The sequence below is a fragment of the Bos taurus genome, chromosome 10 (genome assembly GCF_002263795.3).
Source record: "Bos taurus isolate L1 Dominette 01449 registration number 42190680 breed Hereford chromosome 10, ARS-UCD2.0, whole genome shotgun sequence".
NCBI classification, from domain to species: domain Eukaryota; kingdom Metazoa; phylum Chordata; class Mammalia; order Artiodactyla; family Bovidae; genus Bos; species Bos taurus.
Window position 1 is genome coordinate 87,164,125 of NC_037337.1, and position 24,741 is coordinate 87,188,865.

At 42.5% G+C, this 24,741-nt stretch overlaps 1 protein-coding gene across 1 annotated transcript in view; it reads left to right on the forward strand.

Moving 5' to 3' along the window:
- TTLL5 (tubulin tyrosine ligase like 5) overlaps positions 1 to 24,741 on the forward strand; it is a 317,558-nt gene that overhangs the window by 246,979 nt on the left and 45,838 nt on the right. Inside the window, 1 exon segment of the mRNA XM_059890944.1 lies at positions 15,421 to 15,503. Coding sequence (XP_059746927.1) covers positions 15,421 to 15,503 — 83 coding nt within the window.

The window sequence follows — 24,741 nt, forward strand, 5'->3', positions numbered from 1 at the left end:
ATAGGGCCCCGTCTGTAGGAGACTGATAGAGCAGACATGGACCCACTGGCTGAGGCTCCATCTTTACATGAGGCCATGAGCCTACAGAGTTAGAAAGATAATGAAATGCCTTCTGAATTTCTATTCATCTCTGTGGCAGAGGCACCAAAATACCACTGTAAAGTCTGGTTCTAGATTGGAGTCAGGGGGACTGGGTGGAGGCAACTGTGAAGTCTTCCGACAGGGAGGGATGAACAAGTGGAGAGACAAAGGGGGAAAGTGATTCCTATTCAAACTGAGCCTGCAAACCAGAACTGTAGAACACAGGAATAAATCTAATATTAAGAAAGATTGCCTGCAGAATCAAACCTGAACCATGAATTCCTCACAGATGAAATTAATGTTTTGAATGGTGAGACATATTTGATCATGTATCTAGCCATATCTTGTGGAATATGACATGTGAGTCTAATAGGAATATCAGAAGAGAGAGCCAAAGGATAGGTGAACAAGCAATACTTTAAAAAATAATAACAGAATTCTCAGCTAAAGATATGGGTCTTCACCTAAAAAATCATTCTTTGCACCAAAATAAATGTACCTCTAGCGACATCATAGTGTGTCTGCATAGAAAGTGCAGACCATCAAGCATAAGTGGGTAGTCTAATGTATTACCTGAAAGAAACCTACTTTTAACTACAAAGAAAAAGAGAATAGCAGCAACCTTCTCTTCAGAAGTAATAAGTGGCAGAAGACAAGAGCTAATAGCTTGAAAGTGTTGAGGTAAAGTAACTTGCAGTCTAGAATTCTATATATAGCTAAATTATCATTCAAGAAAGAAGGCAAAAAATAATAATTTGAGATATTCGAAGTCTAAGAGTATACCCATGGCCCTCACTGAAAAAATTAGTGAAGATAAATGTGAACACAGAATAACATGAAATAATGAAGTACAAAAACTGTGAAATGTCTGTACACATTAACAACTATAAAAATAATTGTTGGTTTTCTTAAAAGGATTAAACACGTTTATGACAACAACAGGATTCAAGGACAAGAGTATTCAGTGGACAGTAAATGTGTGAACACATCTGTGTCAAGTTCAAGGGCAAGATGGAAATACTGAATAGCTTTAGACTTTCTTAGAAAATAGAAGCTAAGTGATACATATACAGTCTGCTGCTTTCAAACCAACAGAGGGGGAGAGAAGGGAATGTAGAAACTTTATGAATCCAGTGGGAGGCAGGAAATGGGGAAAAAAGCAAAGGAAAAAGATAATAAGTGGAAAATTAAAACTAAGATAAAATAAAACACATGAGTAATCCCAATGAATGTAAACAGATTATACTCTTCTATTAAAAGATGTATTATCTAATTCTGATTTTTAAAACATGCAGTTATAGGCTGCTTAAAAGATATATCGAAAGGAAAGTCTCAGAAAGGTAAAAGATTGCAAAGAGATAAGCCATGCAGTACTAATTAGAATGAGAACTGTCTGCTGTGGCTCAGTTGCCAAGTCTGTCCAGCTTTGCCGCCCCGTGGACTCCAGCCGGGCCTCCCTGTCCTTCATTATCCCCTGGAGTTTGCTCAGGTTCATGTCCATTTAGTCAGTGATGCTATCTGATATCTCATCCTCTCCCGCTGCCTTCTCCTTTCGCATTCAGTCTTTCCTAGCATCAGGGTCTTTTCCAATGAGTCATCTCTTCTCATCAGATGTCCAAAGTACTGGAGCTTCCACGTCAGCATCAGTCCTTCCGATGACTGTTGACGGTTGATTTCCTTTAAGACTGACTGGTTTGATCTCTTGGTAGTCCAAGGGACTCTTAAGAGTCTTCTCCAGCACAATTCAAAAGCATCAATTCTTTGGCGCTCAGCCTTCTTTATGGTCTTTATGGTCTCACGTACATACATTACTACTGGAAAAACCATAGCTTTGACTATGTGGACCTGTGTCAGAAAAGTGATGTCTCTGCTTTTTAATATACTATCTAGGTTTGTCATGGCTTTCCTTACAAAGAGCAAGCATCTTTTAATTTCACGGCTGTAGTCACCACTGTGATTTTGGAGCCCAAGAAAATAAAATCTGTCACTGCTTCCACTTTTTCCCCTTCTATTTGCCATGAAGTGATGGGACCAGAGGTATGATCTTAGTTTTTTGAACGTTGAGTTTTAAGCCAGCTTTTTCACTCTTCTCTTTCGCCCTCATCAAGAGGCTGTTTAGTTTCCCTTCGCTTTCTGCCGTTAGACTGGTGTCATCTGCATATCTCAGGTTGATGTTTCTCCTGGCAGTCTTGATTCCTGCTTGTGCTTCATTCAGTATGGCATTTCACATTATGTACTCTGCACTTAAGTTAAATACACAGGGTGACAGTATACAGCCTTGGCGTACTCCTTTCCCAATTTTGTACCGTCAGTTGTTCCCATGTAAGGTTCTGACTGTTTCTTCTTGACCCACATCCAGGTTTCTCAGGAGGCAGGTACGGTGGTCTGGTATTCCCATCTCTTTAAGAATTTTCTACAGTTTGTTGTGATCCACAGACAAAGGCTGTTGAGTAGTCAAGCAGAAGTAGATGTTGTTTCTGAAATTCCTTGGATAGCCATAGGAAAAGGAAATTAAACAAAAAGCACTGGTAGGGATAAAGAAAAGCACTTGTATGCACTTAACATAACTTCAAAGTGTATAAATCAAAAAATATAAATAAAAAGCTATCTAAGAGAAATTCACAAATTATCATAGTGAGTGATTTATTTAAATATACTTCTATTGGTAACTGATAAGTAACTCAAAAATTTCTGAGGATTTTGAATACTTGAAATACAGAGTTAACTGTTTGCTTTAATAAGTGGCTTTTAATCTTTTTGACAACCACTCATAATTTACAAATACATTTTATATGCAACCCAGTAAAAATATCTATATATATATGAAGTTGAAGTTTCACATAATACTTTTAAAAATGCTGATTGTGTCCCCTAAATTAATTTTACAAACACCCCTTATGAGTCACTACTCATGGGAAAATATGAATAGCTATGCATCGTCTCTTGGGCCCAAAAGGGATAATATACATTCTTTTAAAGTACGTGTGGAGGACTTCCCCGGTGGTCCAGTGGCTAAGACTCTGTGCTCCCAGTGCAAGCAGCCCAGGTTCAATCCCTGGTCGGGGAACTAGACACCACAAGCTGCACCGAGAGTCTCCTGTTGCAACTAAAAATTCTGCTTGCTGCAACTAAGACCTGGTGCAGCCAAATAAACAGATATTTAAAAAAATAAGTAAAGTATACGTGGAATATTTATGAAATTTCAGTACATACTGTGTCATAAATGAAGGCTCCACCTATTTCAAAATAGCAGTATCACACTTTATAATCTCTCTGTCTCTCTCTCTCTGTTCAGTCGCTAAGTCGTGTTCAACTCTTTTGCAACTCCTCCCAGGGACTGTAGTCCACCAGGCTTCTCTGTCTGTGGGGTTCTCAGGCAAGAATACTGGAGTGGGTTGCAATTTCCTTCTCCAGGGGATCTTCCCAGACCAGGTATCGAACCCGCGTCTTCTACATTGGCAGGCGGATTCTTTACCACTGAGCCACTTGAGAAGAATTACATATATAATTTATAATTATACTTAATTTAGAAATAATAGTTTTTTTAAAGGCCCATGTGTTTACAAGTTTTTTAAAATAAAGTATATAATAGTTATTAAAGAGGTAATCATAACAAAAATAATAATCATTAGAACTGAATGGCCATGAAAGTATGACATATCAGATTTGTGGGATAGTCAAAACTGCACTCTAAAGTAAGCTTATAACCTTAAATACATTTATTCCAAAGATATGACAGCTTGAAAATCAATGAGTTAGTCATTTAACTTGAAACGCTATAAATGAAACAACAGTAAATTAACCAAAATCAAATAATAAAAATACAGAAATCACTTAGAACAACCTGGCATGTGGGAGAACAGTGCCTCAATCAGTGCCTGGCACATATTAGGTGTTCATTAAAAATTTGGTGAAGCAATGAATGAAACAGCAAACAAAAACTCTCCAATGATTAATAATTTTTTAAGTGAAAAGATACACATAAATAATATTAGGAATGAAAAGAAATGTGACAAGAAATAAAAGTGAATTTGTAAAATGTGTTCTGTGCACCAATAATACACAAATTGACTTCACTAAATTGTTTCTTGAATTGGTTTTGGAACCAGAGTCACATTAATAATGTTCTAATTGTTATTTGCTAAGGATTGGAATGTTGGTGTCTGTTTGTGAAATGTGTATATCATCCCTGGACAGGATTACACATACACCTATCTGCACATAGATATGTTGTATGGAGAATTAGAAGATAACTAATGTGTGTGAAATGTTTGCTAAGCAAAGTTGAAGTCTTTTGGCGGGAGGTGGGAGAGGTGGAATTCAATTCTTTAACCTAATTTGCATCTTAGGATTTCTTCTGTCCTTTGAGAATTGAAAGTGTTGGTCACCAATATTTTATAAAATTTATCAAGTTTGAGGATGTTTCTTTTCAGGACCTTGATAAATGCCACCACAGCTGTTTGCCACAGCCCTGGCAAGATCAGCTTTTCTAACTCTACTCTTTCTGTAAAATCTTGAGCGTTTTCCTTTTGTGGGTCCTCCCTTCTATGGAAAGGTCATTCCTAACATGGTGGCTTGAATCCAAGATAGACTTTCACTAAACCATTGAAATAGAAAACTAGTACCTCTACGTTAGAGATGTGGAAAGTCTTGAAATATAGCACCAGACCACAGTCAACCTTGTGAAGTAATGATCAAAACAGATCTTAAAGAAAGAATATCACTTTCAGGAAAAGTTTCCACCGATCAAAATAATGGTCGGAGGCAGGGAGAGGAAACCACAAATAAAGGAAATACAGAGTCACCCTCACCAGCAAAATGGATAATGGGGATTTTACCCATTATAACCCTCCTTGGTGATGGCATGTTACGTAGGCCTGCTATATGATGTGATCTTAATGGTGGTGGAACTCCTAGCCACCCATTTAATCATCTTCTATTCCCTAAATGGGCTTCCCTGGTGGCTCAGAGGGTAAAGAGTCTGCCTGCAATGCAGAGACCTGGGTTCAATCCCTGGGTTGGGAGGATCCCCTGGAGAAGGAAATGGCAACCCACTCCAGTATTCTTGCCTGGAAAATTCCATGGACTGAGGAGCCTGGTAGGCTACAGTCCTTGGAGTCGTGAAGAGTCGGACACTACTGAACAACTTCGCTATTCCCTAAGTAGAGACTTGCCCTAGAAGAAATCTCTCAAAATAATAAATGCAGACATATTTCCACTTACAGAGACACTGTTTGTTTGCAGTGTATTATTGAACAGCATCTTTGAAAGGCCTATTCCCCTCAGTGCCAGGATCTTTCTTAGACCTCAGGAAAATGGAAGAGGCAAAAAGAGTAGAAAGAAATGGAGCAAGTGAATCGAATTCTGGGTTAGGAAGTATGTATCTAATATTTGAGGAACTCTTAGGTACTAACTTTGAATATGTCCCAAGGAAATTTCCTTTCTATGTTGAGATGTCACCGTTAATAGAGTTCTTCTAATTCATCATTGCTACTAACGTAGGCACCTGTCTCATTTCGCTTTTTTGAGGTGGCTCAGTTCATCAGGAATCCTGCCCTTCAGCAGTTTTTGATAATTATAGACAGTTCATCTGCAGAGAAGGGTCTGAACTAGGCCAGTTACTGCAGCTGAGATTGTAGTAAGCCCACGTCTAACTCTTCTTCCATCTCCATAACTTTCACCATTTCCAGGAATAACAGTTGAGGAACACTGCAGAATCAGTCGTCCCTCACACTCTCCTTGGTTTCAACTATAGCGTTTGTGATTCATCCAGCCCAGCATTTTGCATGATGTACTCTGCATATAAGCTAAATGAACAGGGTGACAATATACAGCCTTGTTGTACTCCTTTCTCAATTTTGAACCAGTCTGTTGTTCTGTGTCCAGTTCTAACCATTGTTTCTTGACCTACATACAGGTTTCTCAGGAGATTGGGAAGTCCTATGTTAGATTTATTGAGACTGCTTCTCAGTCTCAAATGAGACCTGTCTTCCAAAGAGAGTTTGAAAGTAATTTTGACTAATTTTAATTTCTGCCTCATAAGTTACCAACAATTACCTTTTGACTTTAATAGTGAATTGCTGTTAAGTTGCAGGTTCTGAACATCTCATGGTCATTCTTCTACAGTTTAGCACTAATAATCCATGCTGAATTAGAATCAGTGAGTCATCCAACTTAATATTTCTTCATGTAGGGGACTTCCCTGGTGATCCAGTGGTTAAAAATCTGCCTTTAAATGCAGGGTGGGATCGCTGATGGGGAACTAAGATCCACATGTTGTGAGGCAACTAAGCCCTCATACCACAACTACCGAGCCTGTAATCTGGAGTGCACATGCTCGATGGAGATTCCCCATGCCATACCTGAGACATGACAGCCAAATGAATCATATTTTTTAAATGCTTCTTCATATGGATAGGCCCATAGTAAATGCAAAGACTGTTGATATTCCTGTGGTTCTTCAGTCCCTGAGTTAACTCTGACTCTTTGTGACCCCATGGACTACAGCACACCAGGCTTCCCTGTCTTTTAATGTCTGCTGGAGTTTGCTCAAATTCATGTCCGTTGTGTCTGTGATGCTGTCTAACCATCTTATCCTCTGCTGCCCCCTTCTCCTTTTGCCTTCAATCTTTCCTACACGCAGAGTCTTTTCCAATGAGTCATTTCTTCTATTCATATGGCCAAAGTATTGGAGCTTCAGCTTCAGCACCAGTCCTTCCAATGAATATTCAGGGTTAATTTCCTTAAAGATTGACTGGTTTGATCTCCTTGTGGTCCAAGGGACTCTCAAGAGTCTTCTCCAACACCACAGTTCAAAAGCATCAATTCTTCAACACTCAGCCTTCTTTATGGTCTAACTCTCACATCCACATAGGACTACTAGAAAGACCGTAGCTTTGGCTATGCCGACCTTTGTCAGCAAAGTGACGCCTCTGCTTTTTAATATGCTCTTTATGTTTGTCATAGCTTTCCTTTCAAGAAGGAAGTGTCTTTTAATTTCATGGCTGTAGCCACCATCTGTAGTGATTTTGGAACCCAAGAAAATAAAATCTGTCACTGCTTTCACTTTTTCCCCTTCTACTCGCCATGAAATTATGGGACTGGATGCCATGATCTTAGTTTTTGAATGTTGAGTTTTAAGCCAACTTTTCACTCTCTTCTTTCACCCTCATCAAGAGGCCCTTTAGTTCCTGTTCACTTTCTCTCATTAGACAGGTATCATCTGCATATCTCAGGTTGCTGATATTTCTCCCAGCAGTCTTGATTCCAACTGTGATTCATCTAGCCCAGCATTTTGTATTATATACTCTGCATAGAAGTTAAATAAGTAGGGTGAACAGCCTTGGCATACTCTTTTCCCAATTTAGAACCAGTCTGTTGTTCCATGTCCAGCTCTAACTGGACCTCCCGTACAGGTTTCTCAGGAGCCAAGTAAGGTGGTCTGGTATTCTCATCTCTTTAAGAATTTTCTACAGTTTGTTGTAGTCCACATAGTCAAAGGCTTTAGCATACTCAGTGAAACAGAAGTAGATGTTTTTCTGGAATTCTCTTGCTTTCCATATGATCCAACAAATGTTGGCAATTTGATCTCTGGTTCCTATGCCTTTCCTAAACCCAGCTTGGCCATCTGGAACGTCTTGGTTCATGTACTGCTGAAGCCTAACTTGAAGGATTTGAGCATTACCTTACCAGCATGTGAAATGAGCACAATTTTACAGTAGTTTGAAGATTCTTTGGCATTGCTCCTCTTTGGGGTTGGAATGAAAACTGACCTTTCCAGTCCTGTGGCCACTGCTGAGTTTTCTAAATTTGCTGACATATCGAGTGCAGCACTTTAACAGCATCATCTTTTAGGATTTGAAATAATACATCTGGAATTCCATTACATCCACTAGCTGCTTCCTAATGCCCACTGACTTCACACTCCAGGATGTCTGACATTAGGGGAGTGACCACACCATCATGGTAATCTGGGTCATTAAGACTTTTTTTGTATTGTTCTTCTGCATATTCTTGCCACTTCTTCTTAATCTCTTCTGCTTCTGTTAGGTCCTTATCATTTCTGTCCTTTATTGTGACCATCCTTGTATGAAATGTTCCTTGATATATTCAGTTTTCTTGAAGAGATTTCTGTCTTTCCCATTCTGTTGTTTTCCTCTATTTCTTTGCATTGTTCACTTAAGAAGGCTTTCTTATCTCTCCTTGCTATTCTCTGAAACTCTGCATTCAGTTGGGTGTATCTTTCCCTTTCTTCCTTGCCTTTCTCTTCTTTTCTCAGATATCTGTAAAGCCTGTTCAGACAACCACTTTACCTCCTTACATTCTTTTCTTTTTCTTTGCGATTATTTTGGTCATTGCGTCTTGTACAATGGTACGAACCTCCACCCACAGTTCTTCAGGCACTCTGTCTGGCAGATCTAATCCCTTTAATCTATTCATCACCGCCACTGTATAATCATAAGGGATTTGGTTTAGGTCTTTTTTCCCCTACTTTCCCTACTTCCTTCAATCTAAGCCTGAATTTTGCAATAAGAAGTTCAAGATCTAAGTCTTCATAGAACCAGTCAACTTCAGCTTCTTCAGCATTAGAGGATGGAACATAGACAGTGGATTACTGTCAGGCTGAAAGGTTTGTCTTGGAACTGAAGCAAGAACCTTCTGTTGTTTTTGAGATTGCATCCAAGTACTGCATTTCAGATGTTTTTGTTGACTATGAGGGCTACTCCATTTCTTCTAAGGAATTCTTGCCCACAGTAGTAGATATAATGGTCATTTGAATTAAATTCGCCCATTCCTGTCCATTTTAGTTCACTGATTCCTAAGACGTCGATGTTCACTCTTGCCATCTCCTGCTTGACCACTTGGAATTTGTGATTCATGAACCTAACATTCCAGGTTCCTATGCAATACTGTTTTTTACAGCACTGGACTTTACTTTTACCACCAAACACATCCACAACTGAGCATCATTTCTGCTTTGGCTCAGCCTCTTCGTTCTTCCTGGAGCTATTAGTAATTGCTATCCACTCTTCCCCAGTAGCATATTGTACACCTTCCCACCTGGAGGGCTTATCTTTCAGTGTCATAATTTTTTGCCTCTTCCTACCGTTCATGGGGTTCTCACAGCAAGAATACTGGAATGGTTTGCCATTCTCTCCTCCAGTGGACCACATTTTGTCAGAACTCTCCACCATGACCCATGTCTTGGGTGTCTCTACATGGCATGGCTTACAGCTTCATTGAGTTACACAAGCCCCTTCACCATGACAAGGCTGTGATCCATGTATTTCTAAGTAAAAATAATGCTGCTATATTAATAATTAATGTTTATTTAGCCCTAAGTGTGATGCCTGACGCTGTACTAAGATGTACTTTACATCCACCATCTTATTTAATTCTTAACAACGTTATGAGATAGGTCCTGTTATCTTAATGTTAAAGCCCAGTGATTAACTTAGAAAGAACCGAGGGAACATATACTTACCTTCCTATGTAAATATTTCCTAAAATACAAGTACTCCCTATGAAAACAGCAAAGAATCATCAGATCAGCAAGTACAAGTTAACATGCAGGCTCTAGACAAGCAGTGTTTGTCTCATTTAGGAGTGGGTTGTCCAGAAGTTGAAATGTATTTTCCAAGGAAGTGATATTATAATCACAACAAAAGCCTATTTACCCCTCATGTGCCTAAAGTTGTGATAACATAAACCCAAACCATTTTGTATACAGCGTTTCCATGGGAAAACTTACTCTATGCTTCCACTTGGATGTCTATGGACATATTTCTCCTCCACTGGGGAGAAGGGGACCTCATGTGAGAAACAGTAGTTGTTTAGTCACTAAGTCGTGTCTGAAACTCTTTGTGACCCTATGGACTGTAGCCTGCCAGGCTCCTCTGTTCATGGGATTTCTCAGGCAAGAATACCGGAGTGGGTTGCCATTTCCTTCTCCTGGGGATCTTCCTGACCCAGGGATCGAACCTGTGTCTCCTACATTGACAGGCAGTTCTTTACCACGGAGCCACCAGGGAAGCCTGGCTGAACTTTAGAAATATTCTCCTGACGCCTGTGGTGGGGGGCTGATGGAAGGAGGAGGATGGAAAGGTGGGTGGAACTGGGTACAGAGGGGACAGGGGCAGGAGATCTTGGGTGAGGCCAGCAGGCAGCCTATAAAGATGAAGTGTAGGGTAGAAATTGCAGAGAGGAGCAGAGAAAGAGAACGCACTAGCCCTAAACCCCAGGGAGTCGTCTCCCGAGTAGCCCTCTGTCCCCTGCTTTGTTTCTCTTACTGCCTCCACGTTTCTGCCTGCCCACTTGCCTTTCTACTGCTACACTCAGGGCTTCCTCCGTGACACTGGGATCAGCCCCTTAACTTTTCTTGACTCAGTGGCTCCTAACGCAAATGAACAGGCCTTTAGATTTTTAACATTTTTTAAAGGAAAGAGCCCATCCCAGACCCTCCAAAACTTTTTGTTTCTCACTTGGACCTAGAAGAGCAAGTATCAGCCTTACAGGTGCTTTGGATGGCTTTGAGGAGTCCATGAGGGACTGAAATAAAATGCACCAGCATTCCAGATGTAGGTCTCCAAGGCGAAGGCTTGGAAAAAGGAAAGCCCTCTGCTCCTTCCTCTCCTCCTTGCATCTATGCTTCCCCTGTCCTCAGAAGTGGAGAGGGGTGGGCAGGGCCCAGGTCGCAGCTCACTGCAGGGGAAGGGCTGTAAGACAGCATGATCCTGGAGTGTGATTTCAAGTGGCCTGTCTCCATTGGGGGTGTTGGGACCACCTGGCACCTAAGCCTCTACCAGGCGCTCCCAGAGCTCCTTACACCACCTTGCTCTGTACCCACCAGTCAGTGTTTCCCTGACTTCTCTGGTGGTACCAATCACCTAGGCCCCTGGGGGCTGTAAAAAAAAACCTAAGTTTTCAAGGCCTGTCTCAGACCACTGAATCAGAATCTCCAAGGGAATGGTCTGGAAAGCTGTGTGGTTAACAAGTGACCACAGGTGATTCCTGTCAAGGATGTTTGGTGAGCCCTGCTGGTCTTTAAAGGCTCCTAGGATTAGGATATTGGAGAAGGCAATGGCAACCCACTCCAGTACTCTTGCCTGGAAAATCCCATGGACAGAGGAGCCTAGTGGGCTGCAGTCCATGGGGTCGCTAAGAGTCGGACAGGACTGAGCGACTTCACTTTCACTTTTCACTTTCATGCATTGGAGAAGGAAATGGCAACCCACTCCAGTGCTCTTGCCTGGAGAATCCTAGGGACGGGGAGCCTGGTGGGCTGCTGTCTATGGGGTCGCACAGTGTCGGACACGACTGAAGCGACTTAGCAGCAGCAGTAGCAGCAGGATTAGGATATTCGAAGACCCTTTCTTCCTCAGAATCATTACATAGCCGTTTCTTTTCTGCCAAAAACTCTTTCCCGTTCCCTACTCTTGGTTCATGCCCACTTCTCCTGTCTTCATGACTTGGTTGAAGTATGATTTCCTGAGAAAGGCCATCCTGGACCACTGTGCTCACCATCTCAATCAGGTTCCCCATCGTATTCTCTCATAACGCCTTGTGCTTTTCCTTCTTAGCGTTTATCACAGTTTGTATCCTATGTATTTGCCTGGTGTCTACCTTCTCACTGACACTGAGCATAGAGAATGCTTAGTAGGTAATTTTTGCATGAGTGAATAAGTGGAAAAATAGTGTTGGGTGAAGGTGCTAAAGCTTGGGTTGTATGCTGCCCAACAGATAAAAAACTGAGTATACACGAACTCGACTCTCCCATGTCAGTTCAGTCACTCAGTCATGTCCGATTCCATGACCCCATAGACTGCAGCACACTGGGCTTCCCTTTCCATCACCAACTCCCAGAGCTTGCTCAAACTCATGTCCATCGAGTTGGTGATCCTATCCAACCATCTCTGTATACTGTCACCCTGCTTATTTAACTTATATGCAAAGTACATCATGCGAAATGCTGGGCTGGATGAAGCATAAGCTGGAATCAAGATTGCCGGGAAAAATACAGTTTGTACAATCTGTCATCCCCTTCATCTCCTGCCTTCAGTCTTTCCCAGCACCAGGGTATTTTCCAATGAGTCAGTTCTTCACATCAGGTGGCCAAAGTATTGGAGCTGCAGCTTCAGCAGCAATCCTTCCAATGAATATTCAGGACTGATTTCCTTTAGGATTGACTGGTTTTATCTTCTTGCAGTCCAAGGGACTCTCAAGAGTCTTCTCCAACACCACAGTTCAAAAGCATCAATTCTTCAACGTTCAACCTTCTTTATGGTCTAACACTCACATCCATACATGACTACTGGAAAAATCATAGCTTTGACTAGACAGACCTTTGTTGGCAAAGTAACATCTCTGCTTTTTAATATGATGTCTAGGTTGGTCATAACTTTTCTTCCAAGAGCAAGTGTCTTAATTTTATGGCTACAATCATGATCTGCAGTGATTTTGGAGCCCCCCAAAATTAAGTCTGTCACTGTTTCTACTGTTTTCTCATCTATTTGCCATGAAGTGATGAGACTGGATGTCATGATCTTCATTTTTGAATGTTGAGTTTTAAGCCAGCACTTTCACTCTCCTCTTTCGTTTCCATCAAGAGGCTCTTTGATTCATCTTTGCTTTCTGCCACAAGGGTGATGTCTCTGCATATCTGAGGTTGTTGATATTCCTCCTGGCAATCTTGATTCTAGCTTATGCGCCCAGAATTTCACATGATTGCATATAAGTACTTTGCATATAAGTTAGATAAGCAGCGTGACAGTATACAGACTTGACGTATTCTTTTCTCAGTTTGGAACCAGTCTGTTGTTTCATGTCCAGCTCTAACTGTTGCTTCCTGACCTGCATACAGATTTCTCAGGAAGCAGGTGAAGTGGTCTGGTATTCCCATCTCTTGAAGAATTTTCCACAGTTTGTTGTGATCCACACAGTCCAAGGCTTTAATTAACATAGTCAATGAATCAGATGTTTTTCTTGAATTCTCTTGCTTTCTATATGATCCAATGGATGTTGGCGATTTGATCTCTGGTTCCTCTGCCTTTTCTAAACCCAGCTTGTACATCTGGAAGTTCTTGGTTCATGTAGTGTTGAAGCCTGGCTTGGAGAATTTTGAGCATTACTCTGCTAGCATGTGAAATGAGTGCAATTGTGTGATAGTCTGAACATTCTTTGGCATTGCCTTTCTTTGGGATTGGAATGAAAGCTGACCTTTTCCGGACCTGTGGCCACTTCTGAGTTTTTCAAATGTTCTGGCATGTTGAATGCAGCACTTTCACAGCATCATCTTTTAGGATTTGAAATAGCTCCACTGGAATTCCATCACCTCCACTAGCTTTGATGCTTCCTAAGGCCCACTTGACTTTGCACTCCAGGATGTCTGGCTCTAGATGAGCGATCACACCATCAAGATTATCTGGGTATGAAGATCTTTTTTGTATAGTTCTGTGTATTCTTGCCTCCTCTTCTTAATATCTTCTGCTTCTGTTAGATCCATAACATTTCTGTCCTTTATTGTGCCCATCTTTGCATGAAATGTTCCCTTGGTATCTCTAATTTTCTTGAAGAGATCTGTAGTCTTTCCCATTCTTTTGTTTCCCTCTATTTCTTTGCATTGATCACTTAGGGAGGCTTTCGAATCTCTCCTTGCTATTCTTTGAAACTCTGCATTCAAATGGATGTATCTTTCCTTTTCTTCTTTACCTTTCACTTCTCTTCTTTGCTCAGCTATCTGTAAGGCTCCTCAGACAACCATTTTGCCTTTTTGCATTTCTTTTTCTTGGGGGTGGTCTTGATCACTGCCTCCTGTACAATGTCATGAACCTGCACCCATAGTTCTTCAGGCACTCTGTCTATCAGATCTAATCCCTTGAACCTATTTCTCACTTCCACTGTATAATCGTAAGGGATTTGATTTAGGTCACACCTGAATGGTCTAGTAGTTTTCCCCACTTTCTTCAATTTAAGTCTAAATTTGGCAATAAGGAGTTCATGATCTGAGCCACAGTCAGCTCCTGGTGTTGTTTTTGCTGACTGTGTAGAGCTGCAAAGAATATAATCAATCTGATTTCAGTATTGACCATTTGGTGATGTCCATGTATAGAGTCTTCTCTTGTGTTGTTGGAAGAGGGTGTTTACTGACTCTCCCAGGTAAAATTTTTACATGTCAACTGAAATCAAGGTAGACAGGCCCAACAAATAAGTGTATTTATGGGGTAATGGGTCAGATTACTTCTAGAAATTTTAAGTGTATAACAGTGAGTAGGACTGAAGAAATCTCTGTCTTCATGGAGCTCACGTTCTAGCAAGGATGACAGATGTTAAGCTCACAGCTACCCCATAGTCCCATGGTTTTGGCAGGGGCTTTCCTGGTGGTCCAGTGGCTAAGCCTTCATGCTTCCACTGCAGGGCATGCAGGTTTGACCCCTCAGAAGTTCTGCATGCCATGAGATGCAGTCAAGGAAAAAAATTTTAAAAGAAAAAAATATATAATTTTGGTAAATGCAATGAAAGAATGACAGAGCTGTAAGAGCCTGTGGCAGGAGGACCTGGCATAGTCTATAAGGCGTCAAGCCAGTGAAAGAACTTCTAAAGCAGGCGGCTGGGGAACCTGTGCTGGAGAATCTAAAATACTCTGTCCTATCTCTTGTCAAAACTTGGTGTGAGGGGAGCTACCTCTATATGTGGTTTCTCAACCTTGGCACAGCTGACATCTTGGACTAGAATACTCTTTGGGGGCACTTTCCAGGGGCACTGTGGGAAAGGCTTAGCACCATTCCCAGCCTCTACCCACTAGATGCCAGCAGGCCCCGCAGTTGTGACAACCACAAATATCTCAGCATCACCAAGTGTCCCTTACTGGAGGGTGGGGATAGAGGCCTAAATCCGCCCCTCCTTCCTCCCCCAGTTGAGAACCACTGTTGCACATAAAACTTTTTTTTTTTTTTGACGTCTTTACTTATGATTTGTCTAAGTCAATACCAGGAACTTAATTTACTCATTCAGTAAACAAGTTATCTGTTGAGTGCTTATTAGGTGCAGGCGTTGTGATAGGTAGTGGGGGGCGGGGGACACAGTCATGATCCAAGCCTATATTTTCTTGAAGCTGTATTCTAGTGGGGAGAAATGGACAATTTTAAAACATGTAACACTTCAGAAGAAGGGGATAGGTTGATAGTACAAGTCCTTTCTGATAAGATGACATCTGTACTTGAAAGAAGTCTTAAAAGAAGCTGGGAGGGGGGCAACCCCAGAAGCAAGAGGCAGTGCCCCTGAAGGGCTGTAGTTGACCTCGCCTTTCTGTCTTCAGGTCTAACCAAGCCACTTGTGTTTCAGAGGGGCCTCCACAGAAGGGCAGCTGAACGGACTCCAGAGCAGCCTTAACTCTGCAGCCTTTGTGCCCATCACCAGCTCCACAGGTTAGTCTGGGCAGGGCATTGGGGAGGGACTGGGCCCACCCTTCTCTCCTCTGCCTCTGAGGAGAGCTCCAGTTCAGAGAACGAAGCCTCCCAGGCTTCTGAAGCGTTGGCAAATGGGCATGTAGTCGCTCTCTTCTTTCAGATGATACATTTTAGGATAAAGTGGTTTTTCTGAGCTTAGTTTGGGGTAGGTGAAATTTCCCAGTCTGGCAGAGTGTTATCAGATTTGTAGCATTTAGTAAAAATTGCCTGTATTTGAAAAAACTTGCCAGTGTTTTACCATTTATATGGTGTTTCCACACATAGTATTAGCATCTTAAGTTAAATCTTCACTGCAGCCCTGTGAGGTGTACCCTGTCCCCTCCATGTGAGCAAACAGAGGCTCAGGAAGTGGAGAGCCTGTGGGAGCTGACCCGTGGGTGCAGATCTGGAGCTGCTCTCCACTGCTTAGAAAGTGGAGAGCCTGTGGGAGCTGACCCGTGGGTGCAGATCTGGAGCTGCGGTCCGGGCTGTGTGCTGCCTGCTAACACCACGGTCTTGCCAGGTAGTAGCTGAGGGCCTCAAGCCTCTCAACGTATGAGGCAGCACTGGCCCGGGGATAGTTTCCTGTGAGTAGCAGTTCCTGCACTCATAAGTAGTCAGAAAATTGAAAGGAAATCCACTATTCGATTCAACAAGTATTTATTTTTGAACACCTCCTGTGGAGAAAGTAGCATGCTGGGCAGTGAGACACATGAAGAGTGAACTAGGCCTTCCCTGCGGTCAAGAAGCTTAGAGGCTCAGGGAGAGAGAGGTTGACGGGATGTGGATGCGGGAGGGAGTGCCAGGCACTGGGGACACAGGGAATAATAGAAGACAGTGTTGCTGTGTGTCAGGCACACCTCTGGATGCTTCACATGCCATAACTCATCTGTTCACAAAGCACACGTGCCATATGGGGGCTGTATTCCCTGTTTTACAGCTGAAGAAATACAGGCACAGACGGATTATGAACCATAATCCAAATTCCCACAGTTGGTCAGTGGTGGAGCAGTATTTGAACCCAAGCAACTTGGCCCAGGCTCTTTAGGGATAGAAGAGGGCTTCCTAGAGGAAGACACGTCTAAACTGGGGTCTGACTCTGACAGATCAGCCGGGAGCGGGGAGGCCTGGGGTGGAAGGAGGTCCAGGAAGAGAGACCAGTGTGGGCAAAGGCCAGTGAGGGAAGAGGGCTGGTGGTGAAATGGTGTTGTGTTCTGGGAGCCCCACTGTATCAGTGTGGCTGGGAACTACGGCCTCTGAGCAGAGGGCTTAAGGGCAGGGTGCAAGGGTGTGTGTGTGTGATACAATGCACCTTAAAATGATGACAAGATTGTTAAGGAATCTGGTTCGTTTGCCTGTATCATGGGGATAATTATTAATACATATACCTCATAGGCTTACTGTATATAGAGGAAGGCTCTGTAACTGCACCCAAGTCAGATAATAATATGAAAGAGTATAGATTTTGTTTTCCACTTAAACTCTTCAAACCTAAATTCAAGAAATAGTTGATGGGTATATAACTACCCCTCCCCTTTCCCCCTAAAAAGAACTCCTAGAACATGATAGTTATTTTTAAGGAGGTTAAATTTTCACCTGGAACTCTTATGGCCTGAGTAGTGGGAGGTGAAAAGAACCATGGCCTACCTGGAATGATTTCCATGAGATAGAGCTCTTAGAGCCTCGGCAGCTCTTCAGATTTGCTGAGGCTGGAGAGGTTTACAAAGCTTAGGAGATCCAAGAAACCTGCCTATTTCATTTGCATGTCTCCTTGATACATTAAGTATGAAACTGAACTCTTTGCATGCACTCTGGCCGAGGAAGTTGGAAATTTGAGCGACCAGGCAGGTCACACTTCCAGCATCTTGATCATGAAGTAATGTTGACTGACTGTTGACGGTACTTAGAAGTTTCTGTAACAGTTGTACTGAATTTGGTATCGCTGTAAAACCACAGGACAAGGGGAAGTTGCACTCCTGGTTCTCCTAAGCTTCTCTTATCTATGAATACGTCTCTCCATGCTTCTAAATGAAGATGAGCGCGTTGTCTTCCAGTTTTTTTTACACGGGATTCTGCGGACTGCTTTTGTCTCCAAATGACTCTGGGCCTCCAAAGTCCTTTGAATTTGTTCTCTTCCATGACTCGCTTGGGGTTCTTGATCCTTAGAGAAATGCAGATGAATGTGCGGTAGCTAAGGTTCAGGCATTTTCCAGACTTCCCAATAAATGTTTTACCTTAGCAATATAATAATAACTAAATAACTACCTGGCACTTCAGTGTTTCACCCACAAATTATCTGTTTTTCTGTGTTACACATAGATTTAAAGGCATTATTCTGGGGGTTCAGAAGCACATCCTATAAAAAGGAGGAGGTTAGGCTGCTATTAAAAGCATTTTTCTTTAAACCCACAAGAAGGGAGAACAAGTCAGAAGGTTTGCACATCTCTTTGAGAGTTGGGAAGTTTTCCTGTACAGGGCTCACTGAACTGCCTGAGAAAGGTGTTTGAGCTCCTGTCTGGTCCAGTTAACTCAGTGATTGAGTCCATGAATGTAGCAGAAGTCTGCTTCCTGACCTCTTGCCCCCCTCCCCAAGTCTAGCCAACCAGGCCTTTAAGCTGTGAGACCCTGCTCGTCAGGCCATCTGAACAAGATACAGTTCATCCCAGGGTGCTGTTGAAAAACCACTCAAAAGTCCTTTCCCACTGACGGTGGCATAGTGACATTCTTTTTGTTATGAACTTTAAATGAGGTAGTGAACGGGAACGCTCTTAGCAGAGTGCCTGGAATGCACCGTGAATGTTACTTTTCCTTGACTTCCCTACCTCCAGCTATATTCTGTGTGTGCTATAGAAGGGAAGGTGTAGAGTCAGCAGATTTGGAAATTTGAGAAGGAAGCCGGAATGAGGGCCTTTGGCTTAAAGCCAAAGCCACTGGCCCTCCTCCTTTGTAAGCATGGTGTTCTTCTTGAGTTCCGAAGTGGTAACGGTGAACGAAAATAGCAGAGCGCGGCAGATTAGATAACTGGCATTTCTCTCGTGCTGATTTGATGGTGTAAACCACCATTGTTGTAGGGCCTGAAGCCACACCAGCTGCCCTCATCCCTGTCCCTCTGCTTCCTCCTAAGCTTTTCCTGTCCTGGAGCCCAGCCTCCATATACACTCCCCCAGGCTTTTTTTTTTTTAAAGCTATTGTAGATCTACAGTCAGAGAAAGGGACCTTACCTGGCCTTTCGAACACCAGTGTGGGTTTCATTTACAAGTAGTGAGAAGCAGTGTCCTCTGCTAAGCTTTGGCCATGTGGGCCCTGGTAAAATTCTGTGCTGCTTTGTGCTTTTCGCGTGGGGACATGGCAGCAGCACCTCAGTGGGCCTCTGCCCGCCTGCTTTGTTGTCTCTGGGACAACAAGGGAAAGGAACTTATTTCAATACAAAGTAAAGCCAGTGGAAGTCAAACCCTAAGGATCTAGAAATCACTTTGACTTTCAAATGAAATTATTTGCCTGGCCGCTCTTGGCAGGATGACCTATTTTTCACTCTCAGATTCTTATTCTTTTCACATGCATGGTACAGTTGTTGGAGATCCAGGGTGGCTTTGGAATATAATAAATTAGTAAAAATAAACAAACCCTTGAGATTCTTGCCCTAGTGTCTTATACACTTCACTGCTCCCAAAACGTTGTTCTCTCCCCAGAGCCAGAGGGACAAGAATTTGGGTTTATTACCCACTCTTAACATGGTTAGAAAGCAAGAGAGAGAGGATAGATTCGATGTTTGGCAGGAAATGGGGCTCCAGCATCAGGGTGAACAATGATCCCCTAAAGCCTAGTTTTAGATTTGACCTCTTGTCCTTTCAGCCAAGATTAAATAAAGTGTTAAGTGGGGGTTTTTCTTACATTTTTCAGGATCTTTGGAAGCTCCCCAGGTTATTTTCGCCAGATCCAAACCCTTGCCCACACAATCTGGAGCCCTTGCTACAGTTATAGGACACAGAAAACCAAAGTCGGTGAAGTCAGGGCCAATTTAAGGTAACAGTAAGAAATAAGAGCTTATTTTTTTTTTTTATTATAACTTGCTGACTTTATGCCACAGCAAGAGTATTAATAGCTATCAAGAGAAGTGATAGTTTCTCAAAATGACAAGGAAATTGGCATTTTATAAAAACCGAAGCTCAGAAGGACTCTCCAAAATTGTGGGTCCAAGTTAAGCTACCGCTATCTTGCGTCTGTGTTGACCTACCAGTAGGTGGCGCTGTGGCAGTAAGAAATCTCCTTAACTCTTATGGAGGCTTTTGGTTAAAAGTATGGGGACGTTAAGGCCAATCAAAGAAGAAACTAAAACCGTAATTGAGTTATTCACAAATAAAATGTAACAGGATATGTTGAAAAGCATGATATTTGAAGACCAAATTGCAGTAGCATCTAAAGAAGATGAATATTTATTATTAAAGAAGACTTTTAGACTACAGTTGAGTAATTTGTGAATTGGACTTTGAGATAATAGGAGATAGGCAAAGAAAAAAAATTATTTTTTAATTTTTTGGCGAGATTGATTAATTATGCTTCTTTCTGAGTTAAGATAAACATATACTATAACTGGAAGAAAAACAAAACTATAACTCCATCCTACCACTTGTCCCAAAAAAAGCTCCTTCATTGAAGGAACGCCCTGACTTGATCTTGTGAGGTTATACCCACACTTCACCAGTGCTACCCGCCCCCAGTATTTTGTTCCCCGCTCTCACTTCCAGAAAATTCTATGAAACCACAAAATTTTGATGATTCCTTTCCTCTTTGCTCTACCCTACACACTAAAGCATTAATGGCACACCTGCTATGAGCTTAATACTCCTCTTACCTCTAGTGGAATATTTATAAACTTATTTGAGAAGCATTATTCATCAAACTACCCCAGGAGAGGCAAAGGAGGGAGGAAAATTATTTACCCACCACAGGATTCATTTACATTGGATCAGAAAGCTTCAAATATCTTTCCCCAGCCCATCTCAACTCTTTCCAAAAAGGAATGAGAAGAGAGGAGGGAACACCAAATCCACGTCTTGGTCATCTACCAAAATGTACCAGAGAAACCGAAACCAACCAGAGTGCTGTTGGTAATGCTTACCAGTGTCCTGCAGTTCTGATACTAAGCAGCCTATCCAGTGAGGAGCAACGCATAAAATATAGAAAACTAAAGCGAGAAGGTCAATATTTCCTTCAGGAGACTGGCAGCCAGGAGAATGAATGTGACATCAAGCTCCAAACCAAACCAGCGGCCTGCCAAGAAGTACTAATGTCCCTCCGTTTCCAGGACTGTGAGACTTGGACTTGCCTCGGTTGTAATATCACTTTCCTTGAACCTATTTCATTAGTAGCCCTTACAGTCCACCCAGAAGATACATTGGCAACATAGGCTCATCAGCAAAGAAGCCCCAGGAAAGAGCTTGTCTCTCAACACTTAAATCTCCGTTGGAGACACAGATCCCGCTGAGCCTGAGCTGTACCTAAGCTAGGGGTGGGAGGTGGGGGTGAGACCACACGCCAAGTGTGTATGGGCCCAGAAGACAGTGGGTGCAGTATAACTGCGGGGGGGCCCCGGGGGCAGGCCGCCAGCGCAGCAGATGGCAGTGGGCTGCCTCTCCTTGAGCAGAGGAGTTAGGTAGTTTACAAAGTAAGGAGGCAGAACCCCAGGAGTCCACAGCCCATCACCCAGACATGTGCTTTATTCCCATTTAAATGCAGTGTAGACAGAATCACTGCTTGGGCAGAGGTCCCTTTAGCCACAGTCATGAAGGAAGATCATCACCAGCTCTCCATATATGGGTTTAGAGAGGCAGTCAAGTTAAATTCAAGGATTTTGATACGTGTTTGCATAGCATGTTATATAAGACTGAAAAAATACCAGTTCTTATCAAAAAATGAGAAAGATGTGCTGAAGGATACTGGGGACTCAAGACAGTTTAAGATCCTCAATATGCTGCCCCAGGCAAGTGGCATATTTAAAAACATGCACTGTTCTGTGTCTTCGTAGATTCTTTATTGTCAACTTGCATCCATTCATCTCAGAGTCAATTATGTCAACTCTATTTTCTTGATGCTTTGGCATTTGGGGACCTTACAGACTGCCCCTGCCAGGCAAGCTAGTGCCTAAAGATAATGACAACTTGCCCACATATGTGCCTTTCATATACAAACCAGCCAATCCCAAGTTTATATCCCCGACTACCTCCTTATCTAATTCTTCCATGGCAAGTCAAAATTTCCCTTGCCCTAAGTCACTCTGGGACCAGGGACCAAGCAAGTAGATACCACCCCTATAGCCCAAAGCCCTCCAGAATTATTTAAACTAGCCCATTTTAAGCTGTTTACCCTGCCCCGCCTCACCTTTCCCAAGGAAACTCCAAATAAGGCTCTGGCCTAGACTTTCCCCTCACCTCTGTCTTCTGAGTACACTGACGTTTGCCCCTGGATGGCGGACATGACCCCCTGTCTGGGACCTACGACCAAAATCAACTTCGTCCTGCCAGGCCTTGTTCATACCCGCCCCTTAACCGTGCTGACTTCAGCACACCATACCCAACATGTACTTTCTTAGAACAGACATCAATAGGAAGAATAGCTTTGATTTGTTGTACAAGGAACCAGGAAAAAATCTGAATCAATTAGGTTTGTATCACCCAGTTCTAAGCAACTGGTCTTAGTACTTCATTACAGGCTGTATTGCACAAGTGATGTTTGAACAGTAGGTGTTTTCTAGTCTCAATCTGGCTGCAGCCACACAAGAAGGATGTGGGTCCCTCTACATGGCAACATCGCCTGGCTGCCAGCCATTGAAATTTCATGCTTTCCTGTCCCGAGGCCTCTTTCATTTCATGTAGTAACTCTTTCTACATTCAGCAACAAAACTCAGGCATAGCTGAACAACCTGGGTGGAAATAGGGGGTAGGAAACAGCCCGTCTTTCAGTTTAAGGGGAAATGGTGGGGGGGTGCTTCTAAGAACCCACCCAAAGGGGGTTCATTTGCCTTAAAGAAAATCAGGGAACTCTGCTTCTGAAAGGGATTAAGAAATGGACTACTGAGATAACATCTGAAAATGGATATTGTCTCTTGCTGAGCTGGCAAAGTCCCAAGAGAGGAGCGATGATTCTTCAATTGTTAACAATTACTACTTTGTTATAAACAGAGGAGGGAAGTGCGGTGGCTCCTTTCTCAACTTACATTTGTATTAAGGAAGCACAATCACCTTCTGGAAAAAATTTGCCTGGCACCCTGGACTGTTAGAGCTCTACCTACCACTGCATCTTGTAGCAGGTTTGTGCTGTCCTGTGTGGTATCCATTCACTTTGGGTGGAAAAAGATCCTGTTTATTCTTGCAGTCCTGAATTGGGCAGGCAACCAGCATAAAGTTACCTTACCCTGGGAGCCTTTATACTTTATCGCTATAAGTCATCAATCTATACTCCGTGGTTATTCCTCCAGTGAACCCACACACCATGCTTCTGGATTCAATGAGATGCTTGTTATAGGCACATACCTTTGCTCTGCCATCCTTTTATCCTTAGGACATAATTGCTCCTAAATGTTCTAAAGAAAGAAAACGGCATGCTAAGCCATGCCTGTCTTTGGAAAAAGCAAGTTTTGCCCGTGGAAATATTTACAGCTCTGCTTGCCCTACCTGTAGAATTTGAACTGGGTCCCAAAGAGTGTGTAGGTAGGTAACGCAAGGTGTGGAGAATGGTGAGTTGAACTATATTGCCCTGTGGGCATGATTCACATTTATATTTATTCTGTATTCTTTCAAGTTAGGATTATAAGGCAAAAGACTCAGATTCTCTTAAGTCCCCAGAATGAAGATCATCACTAGTAAAGCAATGGTCTCTTACAGTTCTCTGATCACACCTTTTGGACATGCAGTATGTCCATTTGGGGCTTCTGTAAGTATCAGCGAGCCCTCTTCTCTTGAAACCTATACCCAGGTTAACTGGTTATGTGATACCAAAGGGGAGCAGCTTGAATGTGTGGAATGTCCCTTCAGCTTCATCAATAAAACATAGCACGTGTCCCCAGTATAAAATGGGGTATACCTGAGAAATCCAACCTGGTTGTCAGGGTGTGAAGGAGAAAGTCAGCTGGGTAGAAGCTGCTGTTTCAGTGTTGCCTGTTTGTTGGTGGCTTCTGTTGTTGGGCAGAAGAATCACTCTTTTTCTTTTTTTGGATCAGTTGGATTAAAAAGTGACTTTCCTCCCTGCCATTCACTTCTGGTTTGCTTCCCAGGGAAATTAAGATATGTGACAAGACATTTGATGAGTTATTTTTTAATTTTTTATGGCTGAGCTTCAAATCTCAGTAAATAATGAATCATTCATAGTTAATCTGCAGACATTAAAATATGCAATTTCTAGAAATGTGACTTCTCTCAGGCCTTGTATTTTCTATTTACTCATCCTTTCTACTGTTCTCCACTGCAAATCGCCATTATTCCTGGTACCTATCCTTACCCTCCTCTTTTCATGCCGAGGATTTAGGTTGTCTACAGTAGCCTTTTGATTATCGAGGTGAGAGAGGCCCTCAGTTTACCTCTGGTACAGAAAGTTATTCAGAGAAGGAAATGGCAACCCACTCCAGTGTTCTTGCCTGGAGAATCCCAGGGACTGTGGAGCCTGGTGGGCTGCTGTGTATGGGGTCACACAGAGTCAGACATAACTGAAGCGACTTAGCAGCAGCAGAAAGTTATTGTACATAAGCTCAGGGGAGAGACAGTCTCAAAAGTCAGACCTCATGAAAACCTGCAGCCTTATCTGGGACAGTTAGCAGCTATGGTGGCTAAATGATGAGTCTGTTAGGCCATCCCTATGACCAGGTCATCTATTGTCTCCTCAGCAACTAGCTTTCATTGTTCTTGGGTGAACAGCTCGTGACCCTTACTTGTGGCTCGACCTCTCTGTGTGATTCTTTCTCTCCCCACTTGCTGCATTCAGCTTTAAAAGACAGAATCAGAATATTTTCCATTCACTCATCTAGCAAAGTGTCACTGGTGTGCAGAACTAAAGTTAGGTAGCTGCTGCCTTTCAGATGTCAGGCTGCTTCTAGTGTTAGCCTGATTATGTGATTAAAAAGTTTCCAGTCTATGCACGGCTGGCAATTTTCATCAGCTGAGATTGTAGCTAGGCAGATACAGCATAGACGTCTCATCTCTAGCAGAGTCTTAAAAAATATAATACC